Source organism: Falco punctatus (assembly GCF_963210335.1).
Source record: "Falco punctatus genome assembly, chromosome: 2".
Taxonomy (NCBI): domain Eukaryota; kingdom Metazoa; phylum Chordata; class Aves; order Falconiformes; family Falconidae; genus Falco; species Falco punctatus.
Window position 1 is genome coordinate 34,508,978 of NC_137581.1, and position 16,873 is coordinate 34,525,850.

General features: G+C 42.8%; 1 protein-coding gene across 1 annotated transcript in view; it reads left to right on the forward strand.

Annotated features, from left to right (window-relative positions):
* Positions 1 to 9,014: 9,014 nt before the first annotated feature.
* Positions 9,015 to 16,873, forward strand: part of OLFM4 (olfactomedin 4) — a gene marked incomplete at its 5' end in the record, with an annotated part of 102,245 nt that continues 94,386 nt past the window's right edge. Inside the window, 1 exon segment of the mRNA XM_080376090.1 lies at positions 9,015 to 9,142. Within this exon segment, the coding sequence (XP_080232216.1) occupies positions 9,015 to 9,142 (128 nt within the window).

Here is a 16,873-nt window from a genome sequence, read left to right on the forward strand (position 1 = left end):
TTGTGGAGCACTGCGTTAGAAATCCTGGATATTGTATGTCCTCTTTGTTTAGTTAGCACGGGGTGGTTACTGTGGGATTTAAACCATATGTCGCTTGAATTCCAAAATTGGTCCTTTCAGTCAGCTGTGCTCTATCATTCAGTATTGATCACAGATAATATGCTTTGCAAATTAGGGGTGGTTACAGTGCCTTTGTCCATAATAGATGTTGTCATTCATGTAGAATAGCCTGAAAGTGAAGAACATTTTAAACAGGGTTAAAGCTTCTATAGTCATCATTAATGAATTTTCTAATGCTCTCTGGATTCCATAATCGTGTGGAGATCAATAGCTATTACAGTATAATGTAAACAAACAGACAATCCATTAGGAATGGAGGGGTTGCACTGAAGCATTTTACTTCTTCCCTACAACAGCACATTAGTTATTGTCAAGGCAAAACTGAATAATCAAGCGTATAAAATACAGTTTGAATGAGATGGTGATTAGTGAAAGTGAGGCTATTGCTGAAAGAAGGCAGTTTTAGTACCTTTTATAAGTGAAATGAATTTGAACAAATTTAGCTGCAATAACAGGATCCCATTTAGGTATTGCTGTGGTACACAGGAATACTTATGAGCTGGGTGTTTGAAAACGGTGAAATAACAGGCTATTTTTGTTGTCTCACACCAGCGCTTACACCGTGAGAGCACATCGGTGCTCCACTGGGGTGGGCCCTGCATTGCCACAGGCACAGGAGAAATACAGAGGAAATGGCAGTTCTTGTGCCTGAAGGGCATGGTCTGAAATGTAAGACATAAGAACAAGAAACAAACCAGGAGGTTAAGGGATGACAGGAAGAAGGGTGGTGCTGAGCTGCTCTCAGCATACTTTAGCATAGTCTGGCTAGCTGTGAATCTCTCATCCAGCTGGCGACAGCAGCCGCCCCCTAAGTCCATCGCTGAATTGTGGCATTGTAAGCATTCACTGTTGCAGAATGACTGAATGATGAATCCAGACGCCAACACAACAAAACCTGCTACAATGGACCCTGATAAAGTGCATTTCTTTTGGATGGTCTGTGATACTGGGTCAAATGTGTGCTTTCTTTAATGCTTCATTAGCTTGATTGCAATGACAGTCAGAGGTATCTATTGTCCTTACTTGCAAGGAGCTGTGTATTTCTTATTATTGTTATACGCAATTTAGTGCAGCTTCCCTTATCAGATAATAGGAGAGCTCAGACCTGGGAACTTCACTGTGCTTTGCAGGACTAAGCCTGCAGAGGTCTGCTGGTGGTCCTGTACGGCGCCTGTACAAGGTTGTGACAGTGTATGTGCACAAACAGAGTATAACTGCCTAAGACTGAAATGTGTTTCACACTGCCTGCCAGCCTTCAGTGGGGAATGTCACCTGGAATATCTGTCATGCTGCAGCAACTGCTCCAGCAGTTACCAGCGCTCACCATTCAATATCACTGTTTAAAGAACCCACTTCACCAAAAAAATGAAATAACCGAATTATCTCATCAGGCAAAAAATGATCTGTTTTTCTGTCTCTCTGGTACAATTGGCAAACTGTGTTATTTCCCTGTCTGCTTTATCTATGTTACAAAAGAAATGAGAGTTGCTTGAGCACAGGATGTAACACAGTCCTGTTATCGTTTCATGGTTGATTGACTTTTTAATGGGAACTGTGGTGCTAACACCAGAGGATCCACATGAGAAAGCAGCTCTGACTGCAACAGGGTTTTTTAAGCATCTGTTGTAGTGCAAGACCCAATGTGAATTTGTGATTTGGAGGTTCATAAAGCCACATTCCTTTTAGGTTCTCTGGAGTCTAATACAAGCTGACCTCACTCAGCAGAATTTCCTTCCGTGGTGTCATTACTGCCTCTACTAGGCCACCTATTTTCATGAAATTTCCAGGATCTTTGAGGCTGCTGTTCCTCTGTGATGTTTGAAACAGCTTGGAGACAGGCTGTATGGTTTAAGAAAGAGAGTGATTATGCCTCCATAAGAAGCTGGGGAAGAGAAAAGGGACATGAGACTTCCATCTCAAAGAAGTTTCTGCTCCATAACACACCACAACTGAAACACAACACAGCATGTCCTTCACATGCATATGAGGGTGCATTACCCAGGAAAAAAAAAAAGGCCTCCTTTTCTTTTAAATTTCTCCCCAGTGGTGTTTCTTGTGGTGCTCCAGCAAGGAGGATGAATGCACCATGCAAATGTGCAGCTGACACTATGGGCACCAGGTTTACCTCCATGCAGAGTTGGGCAGGGCAGCGCATGCAGCACACGGCATGCAAGTCCAGAGTTCCCACTCCTGCTCCTGACAGTGGACCTGTGTGGCTAGCAGTGAAAGCAAGGGGAATGAATTCAGGCAAAGCCTTGGCATGGAGAAAGTCATGGCAACTGCTGGAGAGCTTTCAAAGGCACATAAGGCAACTGGGAACTGAGGGTGAGATTAAAAGAAAAGTATGTAGACACCTTAGGACAGGTTAGGTGGATTTGAAGCAGGTAAGCCCTTAAAAACAACATCAAAACTGCCATGCATATTCGAATGACTTAGTGTGTAAGAAGCCACAGGATGTGTTTAATTTACCCAGGAAGTTTCTGTGGTTAGTTGGACTTGTGCTGTTGTGCACAGTCGCAGCATATTACTCATACCACCGAGCGTTTATCCACCCAGATGATTCTCATTTACCAGCACCTGTACACTCAGAGGAGCCCACACAGTTAGGAACATTTACTGGGAAGCCTTCTCTGTCCTGTCTGTGAAGCTGAGATCCCCTGTGCTGTACTAATCATGTCACTGCTTCCATTTTTGCAGCAAGGCACAGAAGAGAATTTGGCTTAATCTTTCCTGAGCTGACAGTTTGCTATTTGTGGCATTTTCTCAGATTACATACCCTGTGTAGCTGACAGTAGCTTGTGATTTTCAGCAAGTGGAATGCAAGGGAATGACACGCATCCCTGGCAGTCTGGTAACACATCCACAATGGGCTATTCCCAGAGCCCTGAAATGTCAAGCCAGTGCGAACAAATGGCCTGGAGAGGCTGCCTCCACTGGTGCCTCCAGCCAGGCACAATTGTCCCTGGGTTTACTATCCAGCTTTCTCAAAATATTACTTAATTTTTGTCTGAGTGCAGATTTGCAGGACTGAACCGAAAGAGTTGATCTTATTTCAAGCCTGAATTTTCTTTTCCAGTGTGTCAGAAATAGCCCTGCTGTAATTACCCTGGTCTGAAACTTGGCAGAGAGGAAAAAAGGGCCAATGTGTTGTGTTATTTTCTGCTATTTTTGATTCCTGAGATCTTTCTCGAGCCCTCAGATTTTGTGCAACTACCGTGTCTCTTGGAAAATTTTCCTGTCAGTCTAAATTGTCTTGCATTTGCTGTAAGTTCTTGAGGCTAATTGCTGCATAGTTGTATACTTAGTCCGCAGCTATCCACACCTCCAAGCTGCAGACTGATCGCATGTGGGTGCAGACCCACCATGGCTGACTTTGAGCATAACCAGTTTGGCTTGGTTGGGCTTATTCTTTCAGACACAGCACTGGGAGAGCAGGGCTACGTCGTTTTCTGGCCCAGCAGGCCTAGGGAAGCATTTTAGCCATTTTTGCACAGCTAGGGTATGTCTGTACCCTGCAGGCAGCTCAGGCCCGTGGGCACTGTGTGACCATGCCCTAGGAATGCCAGCAGTGTGTGTTTGGCTCTGCATGGAGCTAAGTCCCATAAAAAATGGGTCAGCCCAGCTCTACTATTAAATAAGACAGACCACAGGGATCGAGTGCTGGATTTGAGGCGAAGTGGCACAGCCTGGCTTGTGTCCATGGACCTCTTCTCTCCAAAACAAAGCAGCCTCATGCAAACTGCCTATTTAGAAAAATCCAAGGTCTGTGCTAATCTCTTAAGGGTGCCTAGGCATTGTGTGGGAGACAGTAATTTGTTATGGGCCAAAACCTTACCAGGGTGTGTGCTAAGAATTAACCAGTATGGACAATTGTGGATCAGGGCTCAAGCCCTCACCTTGGCCCTGGTTTATTTTCCTGTACAGTCTGCTGGAACCAGGGTGGGCTCCTGCAAAGCCCCTGGGTTTGTTTGCACTCTGCAAATGTGAGCTCATGCTTGGCAGGGCTTTGCAATGAGGTGAGCTTGCTCTGCCTGCATTTTGAGTGGACACGGTCTCCTTCTGCCTCTGAGAGCTGAAAGCAAGCCTTGTGACCATGTTAGCATGCTGCCTTGACTGAATAAACTCTGATGAGTTCCAGAGTTTATTACTCTTGGCTCAGGGCTAGGCAAAGGTGTTATCAAAGCTTCATTTTGGCCTTAAGTAAAGTTGGTGCTACATCCAATACTTGGGGTCAAAGTGCCAGGAGGTATATATCGTATGTCTCCCAGTGCACCAGTTTACTGGGATGCTGAAGCCCACCTGAGTTAACAAACTGCCCAGAAATCCTGCACCTTGGGGAAGGATGCAGGAGATACCCCAGGACCTTTGCATGAGTCAGGCTGGAAGTGATGGGGCACACTAACTCCGATTCTGTGCCAGGTCCTGGTTTCCCAGGGAATCATACAGGGTGCTCCATGCTTTCTTTCCCTGTATCCATATTTTCCAGGCTTTCTCTATGGCCTCTGGTATTTTAAATTCCTGTTCTTCTGAAAATGGAGGATGAACTAGGTATGTTTTTCTGGTAATATATAATAGTCAAATAATTCTCATTCAGGATCTGAAATTCCTCAGTATCTTGCATAGACGTGAACAGGAATGTACCCTTTAAGAGAGAAATTTCTGAGGAGGAAGTGCAGTTGGATACACTTACTTTTCGTAGCTTTTATGTTGAACATACTTCAGGCTTATGTCAGATGACCTTGCGACTGCAAAATACTGTATGTTACTGTACAGTGTGATTTTACATTTAATGCCTATTTTCTAGGATTTTTTAAAACTGTATTTTACACTGCTTTTAGTCACAGTCTTTAAAAACTAAAGAAGAGTTAGGTCTGAGAAGGGAAAACTAGAGGTATCAAATTGTGTCTGCAGCGTGGGTTTGGGTTTGCCTGGAATGGCAGCACATGGAACCAGGACTACATGAATATCTACTGAAGTATAAACATGCACACTGCTCACATGCTACTCTGAATTCAGAGTTGCTTGGGAATGCAAATCTCTTTTGTTTAAGATAGAGCATTCTGCTTTTAGGAAAGCATCTACTTGAAACAAGTGTCTGCATCACAACTGATCTACAATAAACAAAGACAAATTTCTTCATAAGAGATTTTGAAAGAGAAGAAAGGAAAGAAAAGGGTATCCCTTAATTTCTGGGATGTGAAGATATAGCTTCTTTTAGAAGCGAGAGTGAATGAGGGAAGTTGCAGCTACTGTGCTGCTGGGTGTAATTAGCATCCAGATTATATCACTTTTGATAATTAGATCTACATGAAACCGCCTGTCAAAGAATTCACAAGACTTTCTCGTATGCCAGCCTGGATATGTAATAGTCAGAGTGATAGATCTACGGGATAGATCTAGGCTAGTAGATGCTTTGGGAAACACCTTCATCTTTCTTTTAAGCTGGCAGATGGTTTAAGTCCAGGCTGGACCGCCTGCTGTTGTTTTCAATGAAGGAGTGTTACCTTTTTGGATTCATGAAAGGCTCTCAATCAAAGCTAAAATGGCAGGCCAGTGCGGTGAATCAATAAAATCTCTACTTTCAGCTGGAGTGTTGGATAGTAATTTTTCTCGTGTCACTGCCTGGTTAAACAGTCATACTCCCACTAAAAGCCCTATAAAACATAATAGATTCATGTGGCGTTAGTCTATTGTACTGCATTTACCCAGAAAAAGGGAGAGAGGTTACTGTTTCACTAAAACAAACCAGACACTGATGCATTGTGTATCAAAATGTATTCACCCATTTCGCTCTGCCTCATTAGAGCAGGGGGAGCTTGTTTTCCATACCGCTTGTGGAGCAGTGTTAAGACATCTGACATATTCGTTGCAAATCCTAGTTTAATGATGACTTAGACATCAAATCCCAAATGATTTTACATGCTGGCTTTCTGGTTTCCCATTACAGCACATATCCATGTGCTTTCTGTTTATTAAACTACAATACAGATGTACAAACTGGATATATCAGAACATTTTCCAAGAGGCTTTAGCATAAATCGGTTTGCCCTGCGGAGCAATTATCCAACTGTATCATTTCTAATTGCAGGAAATTAACTTGGTGCATCTGATTTGATGTATTAAATTTCGTCGTATGTCATGTTTTTGTAGAAAATGTTTATGGACAAAGAGGTTTCATTCAAAATGAATCTGAAAGTCCTTAAATGTTAAATACCAAGGCTCAGAGCATGCAAGAAAGAATGGCTGCTTTGTGCCCTGCAGCTGGAAGCTGGTGGCACTAAATCAGTCTTACTCAGATGCAGACAAGTTCCCCAGCCCTTGGAGATTCCCAGGTTGCATGTATCAGCTATGGATACCCTTCTCCTGTTCATTCCTCAAGACTGACCTCGAGACTAATCCAGAGAACTGGATTAGCAAAATGCATACAAGAGGTCTGAGTTAAAACTCTGTACCCCTCTCATGAACTACACTGCACTCTTCTGGGACAGTCAGAATTTAGATCCAAAGTTAGACCCAAAGAGCCAAAGGCAAAACAGTCAGTGTCTTAGAGGAGTAACGTTCACGTTCCAAACCATGTTTACCTTCCCTGTGGAAGAGACCTGCTCAAACAGTGGAATTTTTTCTTCCTAATACTCACATGGTGCTCACACATCTGCCATATCTGCCTACCTACCTACCTATCTTCATGCATATTACTCATGGGAATCATTGATTATTTTGAAGAAAGTCATTAACTAAGTCTTTTGATTCCTTATTTTGGAAAGAGTTAGATTACCCTTGCTAGTATACTTATCAGTGCAGCTTGCTAACATTGTAATTCAGAGGTGATGTGCAGGATTTTTATATTTAATGAGACCCACATACCACATTATCTCACCATCTGCGTAGATCTGGGAATGGTTGTAGGAAGTTCCCATTAATCATATTAACATCCATCATGCCTTCAGCTCACTGTGAGGATACAACCACGGAAATGTTTCTTTCACCATGGAGGTTGTTTTCTTTTGAAAATCCACTGAACTTTGCAGCCTGAACAATTTCAAATATCCTTCTCTGCTACTAGGTCAGGTATGACCCTGGCTACTAAACAAGGGCAGACTGCAAAATATCAAGGGTCCCCTCCTCCACCTCTCTGAAACAAACCTCAGCAGATGTAGACAAGATTTTTATAGTTACAAAAAGAGAAATGCATGACAACCTCATTAAGGGAACTATAATAGGCTGTCAGAATATCTCCAAGAGGACAATATATCAATGTCTAGTTTGTTGCAGCATTGCTAACTATGGTAGTTTGTCTGTCTCATAATCTTTCATTCATTTTCTATTGGTCTGATTTCCAATAATACTTCACCACCACATGCATCCTCTCTCCCTTTCAGCTGCCTCACAATTGCTGACATAACTCTTTAAGTACAGAAGAATCAGGGCTGGTAAGTGACAGTAATAAAAAGGCAGTTAGTGGTCCACCCCACTGCTAGCCCTGATACGGTACATTAGAAGGGTTTTCATTTTCTTCCCTTCTCTACCATCCTGAGGACCATTTTGTCCCATCTCAACATCTGCAGGAGGTCAAGGTCCAAAGAGCCCAGGGATTTTACACCATCTGCCACTAAGAAAAAGAAAAAAAAAAAAAGAGGGAAAGGAAGCCCCTAAATGTTGTATTACAGAGCTATTTAAAGTTAGTTATCACTGTAATGAGGAACCAATCATTATTAATTGTACCCACCCATTGTCTTTCATGTACACCGCAAGGCTGTGAGACATTATTAAAACAGATTTAAATCACTGCAGCTGGAGTTCTCCCCTTTCACCTTCCCCAACCCTTTGGGAAGATGAAATGGAGTCAAGTGATCTTGTTCTTTTACTTTCACAGTGAAGCTGGCTCTCCTGTTCTGCTGGGGATCCAGCATTCCTCCAAGCTAGGAACAGTCCATAAGGGTCATGAGCCATCTCACACAGGGCTGTGACAGCTGCTGAAACTGCTTCTGAAGCTGCGCTGGAAACACAAGCAGAAACTCACACCAGAGACCCCATAAGATTGCTTCCTCCTGTATATTTAAAGATTTTCTTTCCCCACCTGCCTAGGAAACATCAGTCCCAGTCAAAAGGCAAGAAAACAACAGTGGACTTCAGGCTTTTCTGTTCATGCATCAGTAAACAGCACTTTTGCTGAACCTGCTTTTGCACATCTTAGGCAGCTGTGGTTACAATAATATGTCTTGAATGAAATGTGCCAATTGGAGGAAATTGTCAACTCATTATTGTGGCTAACAACTGAGACACAAATGTTTCAGCCAGAGCAGGAGGCGATTTTGTAAACAAGGAGCATTCCTAGGGGGATTTTTTATGGTTAAAATCGGTATGAAGCAGACCTGAAATAATTGTAGTGACAAAGGGTACAGCTCTGCTCCAGCTGGAGTTGACGACAACTCTCCATCTGATTTCCACAGGGTCAGGATCATGCCCTTTGGGGAAACACACCTTGCACTGGTCTGCGCTCTGCAGTGTTACTCGCATGGGCCCTGGTATAACCTGGAGTTCAGGTCAGCCAATTTAAACTAGCTGATTAAATGGCTCAACACCCACATGGATGCTGCATTCCCTCTACTGGTCCAAACACACTTCCAACAACAACCCCCACTGCTTGCTGGCTGTGACAGCTCTGGGCGCGGGCCTGAACACTGCTGTCCAGTAATCCCAGTGACCAGACGCTGCCTGACCTACTTTTAAATCTCCAATGTTGTTTTAGAGATGCCTTTTCTCTCGGCTTTGCTGACATTTTGAGCACATGTGCATGGATCCCAGAAAACTAACACTTCTGTCCTTGTGGAGGCACAGGAGACTGGGCTGTGTTTGGCTGGGAGGGCAAGGAGGAGGATGGGAGGAATGGGACCATGAAAGCTTTGAGGCGCTGTGAGACTGAAGATGCCTCTGGGGACATGGCATGGCAGATAGGAGAAGATGAGAAAGGCCAGGCAGAAGAAAAGAGCAGTGGCAGCCATGAGAACACAGAAGGCCAGCGGTGAGTTCGGCACTGTCTGCATGCCACTCGGCACAATTGAAGGGGTATTCATCGTTATCTTCTGAAGGTTTATATTCTCCTTGGTGCAGCATAGAACTGAAGAACATTGGTCCAGAATGGGGACAAAAGGTGGCATGGGATTAGTTAGGGGCACAGTGTCTTACTGAGAGACACCACAATCATCCTGGAAAGAGGCAGATGCTTGGGTGAAGGAATTTCAAAAGCACAAACCAGCAAGGAGTTTGCTGAGGCTACAGAGAGAGGGAACAGAAACCAAACTGAGGCCTGGCAGCTCTTTGCAGTTCAGATGGAATAAAAAAAATCCTAAGAAAAAAATAAATCCTGTCTGTTCCCTTGGAGCCCTTCTCTCTCTCGCCTTTTTTTAAGAAAGTGGCTGTATGTATAATGATGAGGTAAGGAAGATGAATATACCTGTTTTATGATGAAATCATGTACTTTCTCTCATCAACTAAACCCAAAAAAGATGGAACGAGCAACTTTATGTTACTACAAAGAACAAGCTTTCAGGTAGGGCAGACAAAAAATAAATTTCTAGTTGCAAATCTCCATGAATAACAATCAAGAAGTGCCTTACACTAAGACTGATGCTTCAGCATTCATCCATAGCCTATGAAAAATTTAAAATAATCTTGGCCAGCAACCCAGTAACTGGTCATTTGTATTCCATGAGCTGTGGAACAACCCAAAAAGTAAACAAGTAAATGCTGGATGCTTTGTTTTTTCTCGTCCCAGCCCCAAATAGATTATTTGCACATTGCAAAGTCTGCAGCTGGTGCTTATCACAAAATAAATCATGTTTCAGCATTTGAGCACACAGGTTCCTCTGCCCAGATGTGTGGCTATACCTGTGCTGCTGCTTGGGGAATGCACTCAGCACCGATGGCTTTCAGGCGACCCTGCTCTGTGGTCTGCTTTTCACTGCATCGCAACTAGCTGCAGCAGGAGATGCTGAAGCTGCCCAAAGGCAGGAGAACTGTCTCTGTCACCAGGGATGGTCCACTGACACATGTGGCATCCAAGCCTTTGCTAAGACAGAGCTGGCAGAGGTGTTGAATCCTGGCAGCTGGACAAACAGGTTCTGGGATGTACCTGTAGAGGTATAGTGATTGTGGGATGGAAGAGAAGGAACTGTGGGAAGTTGTCCCTGTGGTCTCACAATTCCTGGAAAGCAAGGCTGGTGTCCCACAAAGCAGACATTACTGTCCCGCAAAGCAGCAAACATGCCAGGGAGTGACTTGACACAGACCAATGCATCTTTTTCTGGCAGAACTCAAACTGAGGTCACAAGCTCGGATAAAGACCACATGTGCCTTTTCTACTGAAACAGCAATTTCAACCGATTTTAACCAGTCTGCATCAGCAGAAATACTTCTGCCCTCTAAAGTATGAGTGAAAGCACAGTAATTCCAGTGGTATGCCTAAGGGAAGACAGGTTTGGGATTACAGCCATTCTATTAACAAAAAATTGGCGCCCTTCCCTGCGCTGCATTCTCCTTCCCTGTACAGATGACTTTGTCCTTCCCCTCACCTTTCTGCCCTTCCACCCTTCCCTTTTAGTGATCCAGTTGCCTCAGAAAATCCTGCCCATGCTATGGGTTTTCTCCAGGTGGTTTACAAAGCAGCTGAGGTTGTGGTGCCATGCAATGTGTTCACACAACAACTCGCTGTTGCCAAATGCTGAGGTTTCTTTTGCTCCTCTGCTCTCTTGCCTGGTTCCTTTGTGCCTGCTCCTGTTTGTCAGACCCTTCCCATAGCCAGTTTAAATCACTGAAATTATCAAAATTTCTACATTTCTTTTGGATTTGTTTTCTGCCATTTTCATGAGTTAGTTCAGCTTCTGCAAGGACCCTTTAAGTGACAAGCCAGGTGAGTGAATAGGGACCTTTTATACAGGGCTGAGCTGTCACATTGACTGGCCCAACCTGCTAAAACATTATTTTGAAGCAAAATGACTGCAAAAACTCATTTGCCAAGATGCTGAGCCACTGCCATTCTTTGCTGAAGCCAATTCTGTTCTGGTTCTGGTGCTGCAAGAAATGCTTACTGCAGTGAGTTCCCAGGCCTTGGCACTGAGGGCAGGCAGTTGTAGTCACACCATTTACAGGCATCACAAAATGAAAAGCATCATCAGAGATGACTGTTCCTTTTGTAGAACTATACACACACCTGGACACATGATGGCTTGGTGAATGGCTGATAAAAGATGTTATGGAATAAAATCCTTTCAGCTCAGGCACCTGGCAGAAATAATATGTGTGTTGTGGGAAATAAACAGCAGCCCCTCAAATCATGTGCAGTAGAGGTGGCTGTGAGCTCATCATTTGTTTTCATCCACAAAAGGATCAATAATTACACCTGAGCAGAGTGAAAGATACTGGGATGAAAAGCTTGACACCCAGTCAGTCAAAAATCTGGTCTAACTATTCAGGAAAGGATCCATCACTGCAGCGTGCATGTACACAGGCAAATACAGTCGTCCTCCTTCTGCAGTATGAACATGAGGTCTTAGATGTTTAAAGGGCTGTTTGATTCATAGCAGTTTTTCTCAACCTAAATTACAATCCACCTTCTTTCCTTTTGGGTAGTTCAGTATTCCTGATTCCTTCAGGTGCACTAGTTCAAAGGCAGGCAATAATGTCTTTGAGGTCACAAGCAGAGACGTATATCTGGCATAAGATTGCACCTTGTTACTTTCCAGAGGGCCCAAGTAGGTGGTACCTTACGGGGCAACCTGAGAAAGGCTCTCTGCATTGTGCTGTGGGTCTCTCCAAGGAACAAGAGCTTCAAAAAGCCACAAATATGGTTTGTAGCCCTATTCTGCCCCATGTTTTTTGCCTCATTTATCTGAGACACAGCATTTTGAAGATGAAACTGTTTTTTTCCAGTTCAGGATTTGTTCTGTTTTTAAGCTCAGTGTTTTACTAAAACTGTTTGAGAAGACACACAAAAGAGATCCACAGACCTCAAGAGGAGATTCTTTGTGTGAAAACACTGATTTTACCTGACACACCTGCAGTCAGTGAAAAAAATTGTTCCAGCTGTAGACAAGTAATCTCCATTGAAATCAGTCTCCTGGCCCGAAATGAACAATTTCTAAGCTAAAATGGAATAACTTCCATTTATTTTGGTGGTTTTCCTGGTCAGCTGCATTACTTTATTTTGCTTTTTGCAGCTATGATGCTCCTATGATTAGAATCAGGCCGCCCTCATTTGATATGGCATGAAGGGTGTTAAATATTTTCAACTTAAAGACCGTCAGCATGAGGAAAGTTTGTGGTTAATACGAGTATTTATTGCTTTTCACTAAAGACACTATAATGAAGAAACCTATTTTCTTCAGATACTAATTAGACAGGTACATAATTAAACATCTTAAATAATGAAATAGATGCTCTGTAAAAGGCTAAAAATATCTGGCCATGAATTAGTCATTCAGCCTATATTAATAAATAAGTTCTGGATGTCAGCTCACAAAGATTTCCTTTCTGCAATTGGACCACCAGTGCATTGCAAAACCATCAGACTCCCCATCTCGATGCTGCTCAGTTGCATTTCTTTGTGCTCCGGGATCACTGCAGCTTACAGAGCTGGAGTGTTTTGTGTACATACTGAGCCTGATCTGATTCCTGTATGGACATCTTGGCATGTGGAGTTAAAACAGAAACAGCACACTGCCATATGTATAGTGGAGACAGGGAGTGAAATGGTTCATAGTGAGATAGAGCATACTCTTTGGTAGGAAGGTTTGGGGAGGGTTAGGTTTGTGATATTGTCACATACATCTGGGAATATACACACAACGTTTGTAAAATTTTATTTCCATCTACCTGGAAGAAAGACTGACTGGCTTCATGACAAGAGCTTTGTGCAGAAGGATAGGGTGGCTGTGCTGTGGAGGATGCATATAGGGCTATGCAGCAAACCTTTCTGAGTGCTGATCTGCCTTGTTATCAGTGGGGCCAGGATTTCATCCCCAAAGCCATCTGAGAAATCTCAGTGCTTGCCTGTCATAGATGTACTGTGTTCCTGGGAAACTAATCCTCTTCGCTGCTTCCTTCACCTTTGAAGACTGTGTATGTCACTTAGCCACGTGAACCGTTGCAAGGACTTAACTAACTGATATTCGTACAGGACCAGAACGAGTTTATGTTCCAAAGGAGGTGGCTATTCTTAGCCGGGTTTCCTAAGGAAATTAGACTCCCGTGATCCCACTGTCTGTGTTTGCTTTACTGTCATACTCCCTTTAGCAACTACTGAAAAGTCCATTTTAAGCAAATTTGGCAAAGCAGTAGAGGCTCTAGGACACTGTGGTCCTATAACTTCTGTGAAAATAGGCAGTAAGTAGAGGAAAAGCAAGTGGATTAGTGCTGCCGCCAAAGGGAAACTTGCAATGAAAGCAAAGCCAAGCAGTAGGCACTAGAGAATCCACTTAGGAAACAGATCATGGCCACTGGAAAAGCTGTGAACAAAACTCACGCAAACTGTGTAGCACCTTTGTTAACTCAAATTATAGGGAAAGGGCAAATTGGTTTTGGAAGAAAAAAACCACCACACTTCTCCACTGGACTTTTGCCCTTTTCTAAAGCCTTGCTCAAACTAAATCTTTGTGAAGGTTTTGAAATATTTAGTTACTGCCTTTCCTTTCTTTGCATTTTTTTCTTGCGTGTTCCTGGACTGTGGCCAGAATGGGAAACAGATTGCTGAATACGGCAAAAAAAGCTGTTCTCAAGGTACTTCCATGCCATCTGAAAGCTAGAAATGTTGTAAATCTTGAGCTAGCCTGCTCTTGAAACCTTGAAACTTGCTGACGGTGCTCTTCCCTAGTCTGTGCTACCAGGTGTAACCGCTGACTGTTCTTGTATTAGCAGTTCTCAGCTTTCGAGGGCTGGCCTGCAGGTACCATGGTAACACTGCTGTTCTGTGTGGTACCAGACAACTCTGACAGCATTCCATGCTGCTGCTTTGCAATGTGCAGTCCTAACGTCAGCCAGGCTCCCTACTACATAGTCTGTGCTCTGCTGTTGCCGCCATCCATTTTATCCCCTGGTGCCTTTCTTAGAGCTGAAGTGGCGCTTGCTTGCATGCTGTCACAAATTCAGCTTTGGGGACAGGAGATGGACTTTTCAGCCTATTTCCCTGCATCCTACCTCAGAGTAAAGAGGTGCAGCAGAGCAGAACTACGGCATATGTCAAACCAGTGCAGGACCATGCCTATGTTAGGGGCATGCTTGGAAGAGGGGTTTATAATTTCATAGAGAAGCATGGAAGCTCCTATGATGCTCTTTTGTGTTGGAAACTATCACCATGTAGAGACAGGTCTTTCCTTCTGTCAGACAGCAGGATCAGGTGAGCTGAGGTAGAAAGAATTGTTCAGTTTCTAATGCTTCTCCCCTCAAACTCTCCTAATCTTGCCAGTTCTAGCAATGTGTCATGTTTATTACATTACAGTACTTGGTGATATCATATTGCTTTTTTATCAGTGTTATGAAACTTCCAAATAACACTGCCGACGATTCCTGTTCACTTGTTCCTTCTGCTTCTTTGGTACATCTTTGTCTTACTTTGATTTAAATGTACAAGGTACAGGCTGTGCCTTTGCTAGGTTATTGCAATCCTCAGAATAACATGTCCCTGATGACTGGCAGGATCTCAAGGAACTGCTATAACACAGATAATGAACACTGTTTTTATTAAAACTTCTGCAGAATTTCTAGCCAACTTCCAAGATCATGTCAATAAAGGTAGTTTAGATAAGTCTCAGAAGGTCATAGTTTCCTTATACCCCAAATGGACATTTTTTCCATGATTAATATAAATTGGATTATTGATTTCTGTTTTTCAGAGAGTACAACCAAATCTAACAAAGGGAAAGGATTAATATTTTTGCATATATTTAATGAAAAATGGTGAATAATTATGGACTGCAAATTGATTCCAACCATGTTTGCTAGGAAAAATTCTAGTTCTTTTGTTCTGCATTTTATTCTTCTGGACAGTCAACCTCATAAGAGATAGGCTGTGTAGATCTTTACAGAGGCTTGTATTCACATGAGAGCTCGGTTGATTTCCTGGACAACAGCCTAGGGATGTAAGTCCTGCCACTTCTGATGAGCACTTAGAAGATGTGTAAATGACAATAAGCATAAATAAGGTATGCATCACTCAGGTCTGTACCATGTATTCATTTGGAATGCCACTTACTGTTGTGAGTGTGTCAGCTAATCTCAGAGCAGCATGTGTGCAAGAACAACTGCTCTGCAGCAGAGGGACGGCTCCGGAAGAAAGGGTAAAAAATGCCACAGAAAAGTGTTGAGACATTTCCCCTCTTTGACTGTGAAGGAGCCACAAACCATTTACTGCATGTGGTGGCTGTCAAAGACAGAGAGAAGAAAAGGCTGTTCAGACGCCTTGAGAAAGACTTTTCATGAAAAGTTAGGGTTTGGTTATTTCATCTTGGGTTGACACATGTACCTTCACTGAGGCCAGTGTACCTTCTTTACCTCCACAGCTCCTTCAGAGGCTGACTAAACATTTGATATTCTAGTATTTGATTAATTCTGTAACTATGATTCTAAAAATTGATGTCCTGCTGATTAGGCACCCTGTACATGGACACTTCCTGCCCCAAGAAACTATCTTTCTAGAGAAGCAGACAATAGCTAGGATAGGGGCACTTCATCTTCCCTGCTTTAGAGATGAGGAATTGGACGTGAGAGATTAACTGGCTTTTCAAATTGTGTCAGAGCCAGAAACTAGTTTCCTGTTACCTGATTCCCCTACAACAGCTTTAACTATCCCTTCCTCTCAAGTAAATTTGAGACCTTTATGAATTACTGATGCCAGTGAGGTCATACAATGGTGGAACATGGGCTAGTGAGTGAATGGGGATTTGTAAGTAGGGCACAAACATACAGTATACATGTAACTCTATAATCTCTGACCATAAATTGAAATTGCTTTCTTTCTGCCAAGGAAAGGTATATGCCTGCTTTTTTCTTTACAGTATTTCAGTAAATTTGGCTTGAAAGGTTACTTCTCACCTCTAAAGGATATATGTTAATATCTACAATCCAATCCTGTCTCCCTTTGGGTTGAAATAATGCTGGGTGAATTATATGAATTCAGGTGAATGTTCAAGCTCATGACAGTAAAATTTGCTACTTACTGTTGCCTGTCCCTGAACTTTCAGAGGAGAAATGTTCCAGGGGAGGGAGAAGACAATGGAAATGTTCTCATCACATAATTTTCAGAGTATGGGAAAACTAAAAAAAAAAAAGAAAGAAAGAAAAAGAGAGCACTCCTGCCAAACATACTGCAAATTTTCACATAATTTCTGGAAATGAGTTGCATTAGAAGACTCAACCGTTTAAGTTATGCAAAATCAATATGCTGTCATCCACGGCTATGAGCACGTCTCAAGGACAGTTTCATTTCCACAGAGGGAGGTGACGGTAGTTGGGCAGTGCATGTTGAAGGTTGGAATTAACTCAGAAGAGCCTGTTTATATGAATAGAACAGAAGCCCAGTAGGTGAATGATTTACATAGGGGTAATCAAATCTGGAAGAACTAAAGGTTTACCTTGGTAGCCATGAATCTTCATATAGCCTTATTTATATATTTTTTTAAACATAATAACATCAGGTAATCAGAGGACCCTCACAAACATAATTGCTTTTACCAAGTTTAGGTGAGAAACTTGAGGTTTTGGT